The sequence below is a fragment of the Neovison vison genome, chromosome 6 (genome assembly GCF_020171115.1).
Source record: "Neovison vison isolate M4711 chromosome 6, ASM_NN_V1, whole genome shotgun sequence".
Classification (NCBI taxonomy): Eukaryota; Metazoa; Chordata; class Mammalia; order Carnivora; family Mustelidae; genus Neogale; species Neogale vison.
This window is the reverse complement of record NC_058096.1, coordinates 108854869-108872769: the sequence shown is the minus strand read 5'-3', so window position 1 is coordinate 108872769 and position 17901 is coordinate 108854869. Positions and strand designations below refer to the sequence as shown.

Genomic DNA, 17901 nt, shown 5'->3' with positions numbered 1-17901 from the left:
TCGCCTTGACGCTAACACCCATCGCCTCCCTCTTCTTCAGCTGCCCGGCACTGGGGCCATGGGAGGGACTTGGAATGTACAAGCACTGCTCACCGCATCTCTCCCAACCCTCCTCCTCCCACTGGCTCACAAGACCTTCTAGAACTCATTACACCTCTCGCCCCCTTCTCCCTTTCCTTTAGTCCTTCATCTCCTTCCTTATTCAAACTAGACCCTGTGCCACAGCAAGTGTTACAGCCATCTCTTGCCCACCATCATGGCATCAAGGCCCTTGTTCTTTCCTTGACAACACTTACCTGGAAAAGTTTGAGGATCTAAACCAAACTGCAGTGCAAAGAGGCTTCGCGAAGTTGACGGCGCTTGACCCAAGTCTTGATGAACAAGTAAAAGTGGAAGTGGGCATTTCAAGCTGGGGTACGGCATACACAGAGGCACAAAGGAGAGATTACCTGGAGAACTTCATGCTGTTGTCCTTGTCAGGCACAGGTACCTAGCCCTACAGTGTCAGGAAAAGGCAGCCTCTTGACAGATGGGGACAGGCCTTGGGAAGAACAAGCCAGGGAGTTTACATCAAGTTTACAAGCATGAAGAGCAGTCAGTTGATAGGTTTTTTTTTAAATGACTTTTAAATTATAACATTAATACATACTTCTAGAAAATATGAAAAATGTAGAAAAGCATCAAGTAGAAAATAACAGTGGTCTCGAATCTAATGATCCAGAACTCAACACTGTTAGGATATTAAGGGAATTTATCCTTTTCTCCTATGCATATTCTTACTTAACTGAGGATGTGCTGTGTATAAATAAGTGTGTATCTCACCTTCACACTTAACGTCATATACATAGTTAATGTTTTCAAAGTTTTGTAAATATCTTAATGACAGCACAAAAGTCTATCGTCATGGATACTGTATACTTCATTCTCATACAGACGGAAATGAGGAAGGGGGATGTCACTGCTATAAATGAGACAACAGTGTTCATATTTGTGTGCACTTAGATCCTGTCAATGATTTCTTGTGATTGGTACCAAAAAAGAAATTAATGAATCAACAGTATGAAAATTGTAGACTCCCATTGTCAAAGTTTTTGCCAATTTACACTTTCATCATAGGTGTGAAAGAATGCACATTTCATCTTCTCTTGCCAGCACTTGGTGTTATGATTGGTGCCACTGAAGGATTTTTGGTATGAGGATGACATGAGCGGATTTGCATTTATAAAATCACATACTGGGGGCTGAGTCAAGCGGGCCAGATTGGAGCTGTTATTGCCATCCTTGCTGTTCTTGCTTTGCTTCCACATTCTCCTTTTTTCCATTTTCCCATTCTTCATCTTTTTTCCCTCCCTAGAGAGTGTATATTAAATGTTCCCTGCCCACAAACACAAGGATTTTTACCAGGGGCAGAACTGAAAGGCCTCACTCTGGTGGTTGCAGCAAACCTGTGCCCAGCTCAGCGACCCTCTTCCTATAGGTGTCAAAAACAAACAAACAAACAAACAAACATTCTAGACAATAATTCTCCTTATGTAGAATTTTTTTATATTTTTCAAAGAATTTGCCAAGTGATTTATTATTGCTAAATTAATTTCTTTCTGCATTCTGTGACCGTCCAACCCTACATATCATTCTGTCCCTGGAACATTTTTGCCCCTTCTCCTTCTTAACCCAGCATTTATCCTTCAAGACTTTCCTTAAAAGTCTGTGACATCCTCCTCCCTTACTTAGTCCTCCCATACTTACTCACGCCTCCCTGTCCTCACAGTTCAGTTATAGCATTTTCTACACCTACTACATTTTCTCCCTCTTGACCAAGAGTCCTTCAAGAGTAGAACATTTTGTATTCCCAGTTCTTATCTGGCACTCAGTTGCTACTCAGTAACTTATGAATGAATGAATGAATGAATTCCTATTTTACTAAGGTACATGAACATTCCAGCTTAAATACTAATGAGTTGAAAAGTGTAAAGAGAGACAATATGGAGGTGATGTGAATTGCCAAAACCATACTCTGAATCACTGGTACCAGGTAAAACAGACACCTGGTATACCAGATGTCTTGATCCTGGATTCTAAGCTCTAAATATTAATTGTTCTGTGTGCTTGGATGTTGACTTGCACTCTATTCCTTTTCACTTTAAGTTCAAATTTAATTTATGCATAAGTATCTCTGTGCTAAAGGAAGTAAAGGGAATTAAGTAATGTCAAAATATCCCAAAATGTGTATCCAAAAAAAAACTACCATGGACTGTTTATGGGCATCACACAAAAGAAAAGACTTGTGGTCCCATAAGTTTGGGAAACAACATTAAATAGATTTCCTTATCTCAGAATCTCATGGGAGGCATTGTAAGAAAAGTAAAGAAAGATCAGCTAGGCAATGGTGGAGAAGTAGAAGAGCAGTCAAGTATTCCTCCAGTAGAAGACAAGTGTCATCCTAGCCTCTTTATGCCAGAGAAGATTCAGAGTACAATTCAAAAGCAGAACAGCAAAACGTATACCACTATATCCTAGCCCCTTACTCTGCATTTATCTCCTCAGTCCCACATGTGTGTAAGCCTCTGCCCCCCACCCACCCACCATGTGGATGAGATCAGCCTTCATTACTTCTCTTCTAGAGCCAGGAAGCAAGGTAATGTGTGGGAAGTGATAGCTGCAAGGTAATGTGTGGGAAGTGATAACAACTTAAAGCCATTCAACAGGAAAATTTGTTAAAAGACCAAGACATTGTAAAAGCTGAAACACTTGAGTCTATTAAGTCCCCTGCTTCTTAGAACATTTTGTTACCAGGAAATGTTTCAAGGAGGGAAAACACTGAACTATAACAGCACTGTCAAATACTGAAGCCTGGTACAAAGAGCAACATTTTACAAGACATCTGTCTTTCTGCCATTAGGGGAACCTCTGAAAAGTTCTGCTTCTTTTTCCTCCTACCCCCGTATAACTCCCCCACCTTCCTTACCCTAGATACACTCCTGTGTTTCTCTCCTCCTTCCTCCCTTCCTCACCCCTCTCTCATTCATAACCTGTGCTGATTTCACAGACACTGTTAAAATGGGACAGTAAGCTAAGACTACCCAATGGTTATTTAATGCTCTTTAGTAAGAAGGGAACTAATTAAATGACTAGAGGTTTAGATATTTGTTGTTTATTGGAGCCAAACTCTTTAAGAGAGCCTGGAGCGTTCTCCTAAACAAACACTGCTCTTTCACAGCCTCTTGGTCCAAGACCAAATGAGATGGAGAGTTTAAGAGACAGAGGAGACAGTATCTCTTCATAGATATGGGGGGGAAAAAAAGAAAAGAAAGGGGAGGAGGAGGAGAAGAAGAAAAGGAAGGAGAAGAAAACAAGAAGGGGGAGTGGGGGGAGGAGGAAGAGCAAGAAGAAGAAGAAGAGGAGGAGGGGGAGGGGAGAGGGAGGAGAGGGAGAGGGAGGAAGGAGAAGGTAAAGGGGAGGAAGAGAAGGAGGGAAGGAGAAGGAGAATGGGAGTGTGGGTTGAAATAGAAAATACGGGGGAAAGCTTCTGTGTCTGTCACAGGAAGACCAGCGAGCACTGTTTGTTGGCAGCTGCTGTCCATCAGTGATCATCAGGAGGTTGGATTGAAGCAGTGTGGACACATTTGTGGTCAGCCCCATGGTCTGCTTAACTCTTCATTAGAAATATGCCCATCAAGACAATGTTTTTAAACAATAGTCTTCTAAACAAAAAAGTAAAGACAAGCCCAAATATCTCCTTGGCAATCTTAACAAACATCATTACACTATAACCAGGAGGCACCGTTGACAAAAACCGTCTATTAAATAAATAAAAGCATTAACTTTCTCGTTTGGGGATATTAGTAGGATGTTAGTGACTATGTACAATCTGTGAGAAAATAAAGAATCCGCCTTTTTGTTTTGTTTCTGTTTTAACTACTAAAGTTGTGTTGTAAAAGTGAGTCTTGTTCCCAGCATCAAACCTTGATCCTGCCATTAAACAAGAAATCGGGCAAGGGCAGCCCTCAGGAACTCTGAACAAAAGATATCTTCCAGGTGCTGAATCAGGAGGAACTGCCACTGTGAGAGACCTTCGAGCCTATGGGACTCTGAGCCTGAGACTCATATTTTCTGTCCAACTTTTTCTACTGTGGACCCAAAATAATCTGGTGGAGGTGAAATATTCTCTTCCTTGGCTCAGATGAGGCACCTGGTGTCCTGAAAGAGGTTGGCTCACCACTGGCTTCCCACAGGCCAAATTTGAGGCTAATTGACCATCCGTCATCATCAGTAGGGCCATGATGTTGTTCCGACATTCAGAGAAAAGAAACTTGAACCAGCTACAGAGAAGGACTTCTGTCACCATCACTTCCTATCCTAAACCCAAACCCATGTGTCTTTAGCTGCACTGGTTGGGGGGTGGGGGGAGAAGGGGGTTGAAAATCATTTCGGAAATAGCTGGTTCATCATTTGTTACTCTCCATTTGAAGAAGTTTCTAGAATTGCCAACCTATTCATTGGATGCATATTTAATGTTCTGAATGAAAACCTTTTTTTTTTTTTCCATTAGAATTGGGTTTCTGTTCATGAAAAGTACATGTATTGACCTTTGGGGGAAATTCTGTATTCATAATTAGTTTGAAAATGCTGTTTGGTGGGAGATGAAAGGGTATCATTGACAGATCTGGGTTTCTGACCAAAACCAGCCTGAGGAACAGAGAGATGTGTATGCACTGCTTCTGTTTGTCTCACTCTGCAGACCTCAGTGACCAGCTCCTTGAAGTGGTGGGGCTAGAGGGAGCCATGGAGATGGGGCAGATCTACACTGGCCTGAAGAGTGCGGGCAGGAGGCTAGCCCAGTGCTCCTCTGTCACCATCAGGTATGTTTCCTCATTACCCAGCAGCCTCCAGGTCTTCTTTCCCCTCAGTGTTCTTACGGACAAGGACTTTGGATTTCAGTGCAGGGAGAGTGCAGGACAGAAGCCTGATTAACTTTTATAAAGCATATCTTTAGAGACATTTAGTTTCCCAAACCAGGTATAATGCAGCCATCCAAGACATCAACTGAAGGATCCACCATGACCTGTCTGTTATTCTCTTGTAATGAATTGGTGAAGTTCTCTAAATAGTATAAGATTATGAGGTCCAGAGAACCAGAGGTTCACCTCCTTGCCTTTTCTTTTAAAATCCAGTTAACCAATATATAGTACCTCATTCATTTCAGATGTGGAGTTCAGTTATTAATCAGTTGCATGTGACACCCAGTGCTCATCACATCACGTGCCCTCCTTAATGCCCATCCCCCAGTTATCCCATCCCCCCACCCACCTCCCCTCCAGCAGCCCTCAGTTTGTTCCCTATGGATAACAGTCTCTCATGGTTTGTCTCCCTCTCTGATTTCTTCCCTTTCAGTTTTCCCTCCCTCCCCCTACGATCCTCTGCTCAGTGTTGCCTTTCTTATCTTTACAAATTAAGATGCTAGATGTATGCCAGGGGGCACACTGTGACAGAAACCAGGTTCTCTGCTCACTCTTTCTTGGACAGTGGCCTTAGAAATACTATGTCCTGTGTGCCTTTGTAGAGCCAAACCATCAACATCAGCCCATCTGTCATAATTGCCTAAGAGGGCGATGTTTCTGCAAGGTGGGGCCGTCACAGGTCTGTCACTACAGGCTGCTGGAAAGATTCAGTCTAAGAGGGTATCCTCTGATTTTGGTTGCTTCTGTTTAGTCAATAAAACTCATCAGATTCTTCTCCACCTGGTTATTTGAGAAGTCTTTATTCCCTTCCTTTTCCCCATTCAATTTTTACAGTTCAAAGCTTTTAGTGTGCCTTAAGGATCTCCTGGAAGGGCCAGAGTATGCAGATTTCCCAAAGGTATTTGACCACAGAACTCTTTCCTCCCAAAACCCCTTGGGTGAGTGTCCTCAGCACACTTTTAAGAAAGTGCTGCTCTAGGCACTAACCAGTATCTTTCAGAAAGATCCCCAGAGCTGGTTCCCTGACATCCCTTAGCTGAAGTCTATCCCACTAACCCGTTTCTTCATTCCCTTCCTATATCTTCTTTGTCTTTTCCATTATTACTCAGAGCTTTGCTTGTTTTCTCTCTCGGCTGTTGTTGTGCTGGGCACCTGTTTTCCACATTAATCTCCATACTCCCTTCCTTGTCTATCCTCCATGACTCTGGCACTGAGAAGGTCCAGTCTGTTTGCACAGCCACGCCATAACTGACACAGATCACGAAACATAACATCTTAGTCCCCGGGGAATCAAAAAAAGCCACGTGTCAGAGGGAGGACTTTTTCTTCACATTCAGTAGACCTATTTTCAGATAGAACGTGGGGGGGGGGGTCCAAGATCCCCATCCTCCTGGGCATTTCCCAGACACCCTCCTCAGCCCCAAGAACCAAAACGCCACTCGCTCCGCTTACGATCGGTTTTATTATTAGATTTATTATTTTTTATTATTAAATATTCTCAAGATGAGTCAGACAGTGATCGACATTGACACATAGCCTGTGTTCCTCGTTCTATCATTTCAAAAGCAGGGCCGATGCCAAACCCAGGTGACAGCTTCCCAGCCAGTGGGTGGCAACTGTTTGTTCCCTGCTGGCTCGGACCAGAGGCTTCCGAAAGGACTTTTCTTTTCTCCCAAAGGCAATAGAGAACAAATTCACAACTCTTCCCCAGAAGGAAGTCTAAAGACCTCATCTCTCTCCTTCTAAGAATCCGTATGGCAGAGAAGCCTTGTCCCCGACGAGAAAGCAACACTGTCTTCTCTCCTCTCCTCCTACCATGGGGATGGTATTCACAATGACCCCCTTTCCCAGCTAAGCCAAGTTCATAGTCCATGCAACCACGGAGTGCCCTGCTGTTCAAGACATGAATGAGAGGATAGTTAGGAGCGGGGGCAAGGCAAACACACTCAGACCTGAGCAGTACCTTGCATAAGTTAGAGACATTACTTCATTGACATGGTGCAACCTCTCCGTCAACAGGGAAACCAGGCCTTTTCCCATTTCATAACCTTTCCCATTTCACTGTGGAGTTTCTGGCACAGTTTGCAGGCCCTCCGGCTGGTTGTTGACTGAGGGTCTGCTCAGCACTGGCCTTGCCATCCCTGTTGCCGCTGTTTCCCAAACTTCCAGCAGTGGACCTCCCTCCTCACAGCTCACCCGGGACAGTGTTTCTCAAAGTAGGGTCTGAACACCAAAGCAACAGAATTGCCCATAACCTGAGTTGTGACCTCAAGACCTGCCTGGTCAGAATTCCCAAGGTGGGCTCAGAAATCTGTTTTTAACAAGCCCTCCAGGGGAGTCTTAGGGAACCACTACGAGGTGGGCAGAGGAGGTCCTCCCACTTCTGTCTCCTTTGGGGGGACCACCCTAAAATTCTTGGCCTCCAGAAGCGTTGGAGTTCACTGTGTTCTCTCGGTGCTTGGTATTGCAGGACAAACAAGCTGCTGCCAATGCAAGTGGACGGGGAGCCCTGGATGCAGCCCCCTTGCACGGTGAGTGTCGCCAACTTTGGGCCAAGGGTTAGAAGCTTTATCTTGGGCCCCTGTGGGGGCACTGGCAGTGGGAAACCGCTGACTCTCAGAGTTGCCTGGCATTTGGGGAAATCATCCTGTGCCGCCTATTTTCCACTTTATTCATCCACCCATTCATGTCCCTGCTGAGACTTCATTGAACACCCACTCTGTCCCAGGCACTGTGAGGTACCAGTTCCCATACCCAATGAGACAAAGACCTGTCCCCTAAAGTGCTCACACGTACAGCTGGCGAATTCCAAGACTTCTCTGCAATATCCTTGGGCATCTCCTCTTGAGTCATTGCAATGGCAAAGAACTTGGCCCCCCAGAAGGAAATCTGCTGTATTGATGAATAAGTCTAATTGTTAGAAAGCATCTCCTTGTGTAGAAGCCAAATCGGTACCCTGGCCCTGGAACTTCTGCCCAGGCACTGTGACCCCCGGAGCCCAGGGGTTATTGCGGGTTATTGTTATGCACACACTTCACCACCAAGCCATGGACCTGAACTCCCCTCTGCAAGGGGAGACGCCGAGTTCTCGCTCAGCACCTAGCGCTGTGCCTTGTATGGAACAGGGACACGATGATACTTGCTGAACAGTGAGTAAATGCTGAACAAATGAGCAAACAAAAGAAAGGGAACATCCTCCTTCCTCGACTTACCATACCTACAGCAGCCCTCCATTTAGCACAATAACGGGGCCAGACGGCCTTCCTGCTTAGCTAGAAACCCAGCTAAAAACTCAGTGGTGAAGAGAAACACTGTCTCAGTGCTCAGGGCCAGGGTGCTCCCTAGGCCATTACATTAATATCACCTTCAATACTGTGGTGACTGTGCAAACCTCCAGAGGCAAAGGCAATGTTTCTAAGCTCCCTCACTTGTGGAGTATTCAAATATCTCAAGAACCTGCTATTTTGAGCCCTCGGAACACCAAGTTTTCTTCTACTAGAGGAAGGGTTTGCATGAGATTTCTACCAGGCCTGAATCGTAGATGTGTTTCCATCACTCTTGGGTCCATGTGACTTCTGTAGATTATAAAACTGGCCCCTAGAGACAGACTCTAGGGATGGCAACTTCTATAAAGGGTATCAAAAGCAGAGATTTTTCTGCAAAACCTTACCTCAATCTTCTGGCTTCTATGAAGACTAAGAAAAAGATGAAAACACACTACAGCAAAAACTAATAATAGCTTACCACTTTGTTAGAATTAGAAAGGATGGAGGAAATTTCTACTACTTATAATTTCGATGGAGCTAAATTGAGAAAAATCTATCCAAACTCCTCTTGTCTTCTAAAAAAAGGCTGGAAGAAATCAAATCCTCTCCCACCTGGCTCAGCAAGATCTGGAAACTGGATTGCCATTTCTCTTTGTGCAAGGACTTGGTTTTTGAAACAGCCCAATGCTTCTCCTGTCCCCACCCTGACCCTCTTTCCGGACCCACCCTTCAGAGATTTCATTTCAGTGGGAAAACACGAGATGTGACCCAGTGACCTTAAGGCACAGTCCGAAGATAGCCGCATGTAAAGATATAGGCATCTGTTCAGGCTCCCATCACAGAAAATCACAGATTGGGCATCTTCAATGACGGAAATGTATTACTGTCCCACCGGGACGCTGGAAGTCTAAGACCAGTGTGCTGGCGGGGTTGTCGTGGTATGGCTTTTCTTTCTCACTTGCAGACAGCTGCCTTTTCTCCGTGTCCTCACATGGCTTTTTCTCTGTGCGTGCACACTCCTGGTGTCTCTTCTTATAATAAGGATGCCAGCCCTCATGGTGTAGGGCCCCATCTTTCTGACTTTATCTGCCCTTACTTACTCCTTAAAGGTCCTGTGTCCAAATATAGGTGCAGTAGGGGTTAAAACTTCCACGTAGGAATTTGGGAGAGACGTAATTCAGTGCATAACAGAAAGTCACCTTCAGCTCACAATAGTGAAAACTATTAGTTTCACTAGTGAAACATTTTCCTGAAGACTACATCAGCTGGGAAGTAATTCTGAATGAAAGGCTTAATGACAGGACATCGTGACACAAAACAACTTTTGGTAAAAATTGAAACCATTTAAATTAGAATGAAGGAATGTGGGAGGCATAGTAAAAAAATAATAATAATAAGTAAAATTTTAAAAAAATAAATAATTTTTAACAATTAAAAATAAGAGGGGATAGTAAAAATATAGTGAAATTTTTCATTGTCTGTCTTTACTTTGATAATGAAAAGTATAAACCAGAAGAAAATTTGAATAATTAGATAATCACTAGTGAAATAAGAAACAGGGTGCACACCTTTCAAATCTTGGAGGCTTTAAATTTCATGAACCCTATCAATATCAAACCAGATAGAAAGCAAATCACAAGCAAACATTTTAATTTTTTCAAGTTTTTGTTTTAATTCCAGTTAGGTAACATACAATGTTATATTAGTTTCAGCTGTACAATATAGTGATTTGACAATTCCATACACCACCCTAACAATAACAAACAAACTTTAAATAAAAATGTTCAGGTAAGATGAAAGAGGTTAAGGCTAAATATATCAATAGTGACCCCAAAAATGTGCTAAAACTCCCTGTTAAAAGCACAGTACTCTCATATTGGGTTAAAAATAAAAATCCAGGGCACCTGGGTGGCTCAGTGGGTTAAGCCACTGCCTTCGGCTCAGGTCATGATCTCAGGGTCCTGGGATCGAGGCCCGCATCGGGCTCTCTGCTCAGCAGGGAGCCTGCTTCCTCCTCTCTCTCTGCCTGCCTCTCTGCCTGCTTGTGATCTCTCTCTGTCAAATAAATAAATAAAATCTTTAAAAAAAAAAAATAAAAATCCAATGATGTGTTTCTTGTAAAAGAAGCAAAAGGACATATATATCTTTTTTTATTTTATTTTTTATCAAGCATAGAGAAATCAAAAGTAAAAAATGATATGATTAATTACATTAATTTTAGGCAAACTAACCTTCCAACATGCCAAAAGCATGGAGTGGAATAAGAAGGTCACTTTTCATTTGATAAAAGGTACACTCATTTCTGAGATGTAGTAGTCAATAAAATTATAGGTGTGCAATAACAGAATCAAAATATATACTGGGAAAAACAGGATGAATATATATTCTGAGGAAAAAAAATAGATATAAAAGATGAAGTTGACAGAGATACAAGTGTTGAGAGGCTTTAAAATATTTCTTTCTGCCTTTGAGGTCAAGAAGCAAAAATAAACAAAATCACAACATGGATAAGATAACTCTATAACCTATAAACAAATTAAATATCTCGGTTTTTTTCAAGGATCCAGAGCGTATTTACTAAAATAGATCTTAAACTAGTTCACAAAGAAGAAAATCTATATAAAACCAGAGGGAAAAATCATAAAGGTTATTTTATTTGATCATAAGGCAACAAACCCAGAAATTAATAGTAGAAGGTTAAATGAATAAACAAGCAGAAACCAATCACTTGGAGGTTTTTAAATCTCCTAAAGAATAGTAGATTCAAAGGGAGATCAAAACCACCATCACAGACTATTCCAAAAATAATAAAAATCAGAAGGTTCTCATTGAAAAACTGAAGAATATATCCTGAACTGTATTTGGAAGTAAATTCAAAGTGTCATATACTTTCATCATTTAAAAAGGGGAAACATGTAATGAATAATTACAAAATTAGAAGAACAACAGTAAAACAAACTGAAGAGAAGCAGAAGGAGGAAAATGGTAAGACTAAGAGAAGAAATTACACAATTAGGAAGCAGGAAAATCGAGAACCTGTTTTTTAAATATGTCAAATATTTAAAAGCCCAATTTTAAAAACAAAAAAATAATGATCAGAGACCTTAAAATATAAAATATATATACTGTAATAAAATATAAGTATAAATGTGATGGCTTCATTTACTTATAAGACATATCTTGATTCTAATAAACTTGACCATCTCATGAAAATTCTAGGTAACTTCTAATGAAAGAGAAAATACCTTCAAGGAATTACATTCAAAATGATCTTAAAACAGATGGTCATACTAGTGAGTTCTTCCATACTATTGGGAAATAAATATTCATGTAAACGCTTCTGAATTATAAACAAAAAAGGGAAGCCACCTGATCCATTTCATGAAATTAGGACAGCTACAAAAACTGAATAGAAATGATCATTTTTTTAATTATTATTTTTTTTCCAATTTATTTATTTTCAGAAAAACAAAATGATCAATTTTTAAAGATTTGTTCATTTCTCTTGGAGAGATAAAGCATGAGCAGGGAGAGAGGGAGAGGAAGAGAGTCTCAAATAGACTCCATGCTCAGCATGGAGTCTAACCCAGGCCTCAGTTCACAACCCAGAAATCATGACCTGAGGCGAAATCAGGAGTCTGATGCTTAATTGGCTGAGCCACCCAGGAGCTCCTATTTTTTTTTTTTAAGATTTTATTTATTTATTTTGAGAGCAGGAAGATGGGCACGGGGGAGAGAGAGAGAGAGAGAGAGAATCTCTAGCAGACTCCCCACTGAGTGTGGAGCCTGATACGGGATTCAGCCTCATGACCCTCAGATCATGACCTGAGCAGAAACCAAGAATGAGACACTTAACTAACGGAGCCACCCTGGCACCCCAAAATTGTGATTTTTAAAGAAAAAAACTCTTAGGACACTAAAACCAGAAAAATACTCAAAATATCCCTCAAAATAAGAAAAAAAGAGTATCCTAAGCAAATAATAAATATTTTATTTAATACTAAAATACTAGCAGAATTCTCATTAAAATCCTGGGCGAGACCTGTACTCTAATACCATTTGCAAGTTTTAGCCAATGCAATATAAACAACACAGAAAAAAAATGTAGCCATTTGGAAAAGAGTCAAAACTGTCATTATTTGCAGATACTATGGTTATGTATATAGAAAGCTAATGAAATCAACTGAAAACTCCAAAGATTAAATTATTTCAGTGAAACTCTATAGAAAGATAGACAGAAGTTAATAGCCTTTGTATATTTCAGCACTAACTAATCAGAAGAAGATAATAGAAAAAAAGTATCATAATAGGAACAATCAAAACCAAAATACTAAACTGAATTGTGAAGAAAAAATTTAAACTAATAAGACTTAACCAATAAAAAAAATATATATATATATATATATATATATATATATATATATTTGAATTTTATAACATCCCATGTTTCTAAATAGGGATCTCAACCAAAAACCCAATGCAATTATTTTTTTAACTTGACAAAACAATGCAATAGTTAAGGTGTTTTATGAAAGAGCTGTGAGGAAGGACTTACCACAAGGTATTAAAATAGAGAGCCATAATACTTGGCATGATATTGAATAGATAAATCAGTAGTACAGAAGAGAGCCCTAAGAAATCCTAGTATACATAAAGCCTATTAAAAAAGAAGAAAGAACACAAGTTAATTTGAAAAGAATAGGCTCTTTAATGTAGAGTGTCAAAGCAATTGCCAATTTGGGAAAATGTCATTATATACCGAAACCTCTTACCTCAAACTGTACTCCAAAAACAAAATCAGAAATGAATTTTTAACAATTAATTAATTAAAATTTAGGACTACCTAGGGGGGAACATAGATGACTATAATCACACTGTGAGCATGGACTTTCTGAGGAAAAAGGTGACATATTTGACTGCTAGCACATTGAAGTCTACAAGTCAAGAATCAATGTAGAAATTGTAAAGGCCAAGGTCAAGATGTGTGCAACAGCTATCTCAGAGAACAGGTTCATTCCCACAGTGTCTAAAGAGCTCTTAGAAACCAGGAGAAGAGGCAACAATGCAAGAGTGAGCAGACAGTTCACCGAAGTAATACCATGGACATCCAAAGCCATGAAATATTACTTAATATCTTAAGTTAAGGAAAAAGGGGGAAAGAATTTCAGATTGAAATCATAAGAAAACCATGCCATGTTTCCCTTGTCAAAGTAGCATAATTTCTTTTCCTTTTTAAAATAATATTCATTGCTGTCGAGGTGTGTAAGTGGTGAGATAAGAGTATAAACCAAAGGGGCACCTGGGTGGCTCAGTCGGTTGAGCCTCTGACTCTTGATTTCGGCTATGGTCGTGATCTCGGGTCCTGATTCCGGGGTCCCACCTGAGGCTCTGTGCTCAGCAGGAAGTCTGCTTGGGATTCTTTCCCTCTGCCCCTCCCACAACTCGCATGTGTACGCGTACTTGCTCTCTCGCTCTCTCTCTCAAATAAGTAAGTCTTTAAAAAAAAAAAAAAAGGTACAACCAGAAAGCCATTCTAGATAACAGTGGGTGCCATATATCAAGAAGAACCTTACAAATATTAATATACATTGATCCAGCTCATTTCCTTTGACCTTTAAAATTTTGTTCATTGTTCTTTTAGAAATTTATTTTAAATAAAATATAGGTTATCTGTGAAAAAAAATGGCAGAAAAAACCAACATTTAAGGAAAGGGTTAAGTAAGTTATGTGAGATTCATCAAATAGAATAATTTTCTGTCATTGAAAGCCATGTTAATTAACATCTAATGGCATCAGAAATACTTATAAAAGAACACTAAGTGAAAACAGATTAATCTGAATGTTTCCAGATTAAGAAGATTAAGAAGCTGATTTCAAGGTATTAAAAACATATAAACATATAAATAAACCAAAAAATAAATATAAATACCTAAAAGTTAACTGCAATTACCTCTAGGTGATTTTTAAAAATTTTTCCATATTTCCCAAATTCTCAAAAAGGAGCATATGTTTTTTTATACCTATAAATTTATGTATATCAGAAATGTATTATTAAGAAAACTTGCCTTGTGCTTACAGCACAGTCAGATGACCTTTCATGTTTTATCATCAGCTAGGCAGCATAATTTGAGGCTTATAATTAGGAATATTCCCCTGCAGTTAGGATCTCAAAGTGGAAAGGGATTCCAGTTATCTAGTCCAGTGAATCCCAAACTTAAGTGTGTGTCCAAATAACCTGAAAGGCTTTTAAAATATGGGTTGCTGGGTTTCTGATTCAGTAATTCTGGATGCATGAGAATCTGCCTTTCTTACAAGTTCCCAAGAGATGCTGATTCTGTTGGTGTAGGGACCATACCTGGAGAACAGATAATCTAGTCAAATTCCCTGACTTATCAATAAATCCCAGATTTCTCCTCCACCACTGGCAAACCCAACCGTCCAGCTATATCTAAAAGCCTCTGGTGGCAAGAAACCGTCTCATGAAGCAGGGCATCCATCCAAAGAACTTAGACAGCAAAGACCTAAAAAGATGGTACAAGTGCTCTCCCATCTCCCTGAGGCTTGCTTTAAGCAGGAGTGTTTCCCAAATGACTTGGGGAGGGTCCACGCTTACAGTTACTGGCCATTTTGCGGGACATCATCTGAGTCATCTGCCCAGAGGGGGCAACGTTCAGGAAGGAGTCCCTCAGTTTATTGCTTCTCTTGGAGTAATAAAAATGTGTTGATTTGCCAGAAATGGCCCCCCAAACAAACTCAACACTCAGCACTAGTAAAATTTTAAAATGCACTCCATTCTAAAAGGGAGTGGTTTTGTGAATTTTGAGCTATCACACAAGAGCCTATGAGGGTTCTCTCCCTCATAGAGCAGAGAACTAAGAAAATGGGGCTGCTATTCTCAGTGCTTGTTCCAAAATGTTGTAAATCTCTTGAAAGGTCTTTAAGAAAATCATAAAGACCTCAGTTAATTGCCTGACAAGCCCAATTAGCAGAGAAATTTGGGGTGTAATTACGAAGATATGGGATGTTGTCTTTCCATCGGGGGTTAAAAAGGCTAGCTCCACCATGTCCAACTACCTCCTCCAGTGGGCTCTGAACTAGTTAACCCACTAGTTAGCCTCTCCCAAATGGGGGAGAAGGGGATAAAAGACTGACATCTCTTTGACTCAAAAATATAATCTACTTCTTACCTTCAGTTACCTATAGCACTGGACTCCATAGACCACATCAAAAGCTCATGTTAGCCAGCATCGCCAAACTCCTACCCCATCCCATCAAGACCTTTGTCAAAACTGCTGAAAAACCAAATGGGAGATCTGAATTTCACTTCCTCCTCTTTGCCCTGGAGGTGCTAACGAGCAAAAAAATTGCTCAGCTAGAGAAAGAAAAAGGAGAAGTAAGGGTCTTCCATCATCCAAAAAAAATGGGCTCTATCAGCGGGAATTGTAGGCAGTATATCAGCTGTCCCTATCTCTCCCAAACATAGCCATCTCAACTGCCAGGACATCCTCTCTCTCTCCTGGGTTGTTCTCATCCGTCAGTACTGCCACGGCCTGCCTGTGCTGTCAAAAGGTTGTGCGCTAGTTCAGGGAGTAGTGTCGTGAAGAAGATGGAGTCTTTCCTCACAGCGGCTCTGGTGCCCAGGAATGAGAAAAGGCTCACCACAACACAAGGACATGTGCCACAAGTCACTCTGGTCAATTAGTGCTCAATCACATGACACAGACAAGCTCCATCAGAGTCCCTTGTCTATGCCTCACTTCTGTGAATTCTGAAATAAACATAATGCCCATCGTAAGGCCCATAACACAAAATGGTACTTGATATATTCTTGGTTTGCTCTTCTGGGGACTGCCACAAAACAGAAAGATGTCCTCCCCTTCTGGAGGTCCTGGGTGGTGAAAACCAACATTAAGAGCCATTTGCAGCTTCCATCACCCAAGTTATGCTAATTCTCTGCAATGTCTTTTGGTTTATCCTTGTCTTTCCATATCCTGAGGACTTCTAAATTTAAACCTGGCTCGCCGTAATACCCTTTTAGCCAGAGTCTCCCCCACTCCAACTTACCCTGACAAGAGCTGTGGAATAATTTCCCTGGAACTCTTTTCTTCATCATGTTTTTATTCTCCAACTTAAAGTTATCATGGCTCCCCATTACCTCATATTAAACCCGGCCTCTGCCATCTTCCCTTGAAAACCCTAGACTAACCACCCCACCTGCATCCCTGACCTCATCTCTCATCCTTTGCCCTGCACCCAACCAGTTCATACATGGCCCTTCCACCTTGTGCCTTCCCTTTCTATCTTCACCAGTACATCTCCTTCCTTTCCTTTTAGCTCTTAAAACTCTTTCTCAGTTGCTCCATTACCTAACTTCATTTTGACCCCACTTGGTCTATCCCTACATTAATTCAAACTTGTGGATGGGTCTCTCTCTTCAAGAGTTCCTCTTTAGTTCTCTGTGACCACACTGTCATTTCCAATGACATAGAAACCATGAGAATGAGCTCATAGATGGCTTCTCTTAACATACATCTTTCTCCTTCACCTCCAGTGTAAGATAACAATTACTCAACTAACCATTACATTCCATTTCACAGTTCACAGCAGGCTTTCATGGACAGCTTCCCATAGGATCTTCACAACAACTTTGTGAGGAAAACAGGACAGATGTTACTACCCTCATCTTACAGTTCAGTAAGCATGGCTTTGAAGGTTAAATGATTCTTCCAGAGTCTCACAGCAAAGAAACAGGAGATCAGGGGCCCAAACCCAGTTCCTTGAATCCTAAGTGCCTGTTCCCACATCATCTTCCTACTCTGGACATGTGTCACACTTGATAAATGCTGATGGACTGATAATGCAGATTAGTAATGTGCAGTGTCATCAGGCCACACTCAAATAGGGATTTAGCTTTCTGAAGCCATGCCCTGAGGATAAGTTTGGGAAGAAGACAAAAATGAGAATTCACCAGTGTCTTTCACTTCCAACTGACTTAAAGTCTGCAGGAAGAAAAAAAAAAAAAAAACTCGTAAAACCTAAAATAAAAAAAAGAAGAAGAAGAAGAAGAAGAAGCTTTTAAAAAGAAAGTTGGTTTTTTCCTGAAAAGCTAAGAAAAGAGGAAACACCTAAGGGACTCACTTGAAACTTTCCACATGATGTGGCTTGGGTCAGATGTCAGACTAAGCCTCTAGGTTGACTTGAAGTTAACTGGCTAATATCTGTGCACCACCTGGAGCAGTGGAAGTGAGGAGTCTAAGAGCTGGACTGTAGCTGTTCTGCCCTCTCTGTGGGACCTTAGGCTAATCCAAGGCTCATTAGAGCCTTGGGCCTCCATTCCTTTATCTATCCTGCAGAGAGGTTGAATGAGATGGTCCCTGAGATCTCCTCCGGCTGTGACATTTTGAGAATCTATGAATAGCAAGGACACAAGACAGGTGCGAGCTGATCACCACGTGGGCAGCTCACACCTGTCTCTCCCCAGTGTTTCCGCCCCTCACTTCCAGCAGTGCCAAACTCCAGGCCCAGTAAGGGTCCAGTTGCCAATTTTGAAGCTGTTCAAGGACAGTCGTCCTTCTGCATGGGGCTCCTTCCAACCCAAAGCTGGCCTTCCTTCCATCCTCTGCAACTCCCTCGTAAGTTACTGGGATTTGCATGCCACTAATTCATTTATGCCTCTT

General features: G+C 41.1%; 1 protein-coding gene across 3 annotated transcripts in view; it reads left to right on the top strand.

Annotated features, from left to right (window-relative positions):
* Positions 1-17901, top strand: part of DGKG (diacylglycerol kinase gamma) — a 198426-nt gene that overhangs the window by 179286 nt on the left and 1239 nt on the right. For all 3 annotated transcript variants that reach the window (XM_044251946.1, XM_044251945.1, XM_044251944.1), the window contains 2 exons: positions 4739-4859; positions 7429-7489. In XM_044251946.1, coding sequence (XP_044107881.1) covers positions 4739-4859; positions 7429-7489 — 182 coding nt within the window. The remainder of the gene's footprint in view (positions 1-4738; positions 4860-7428; positions 7490-17901) is intronic.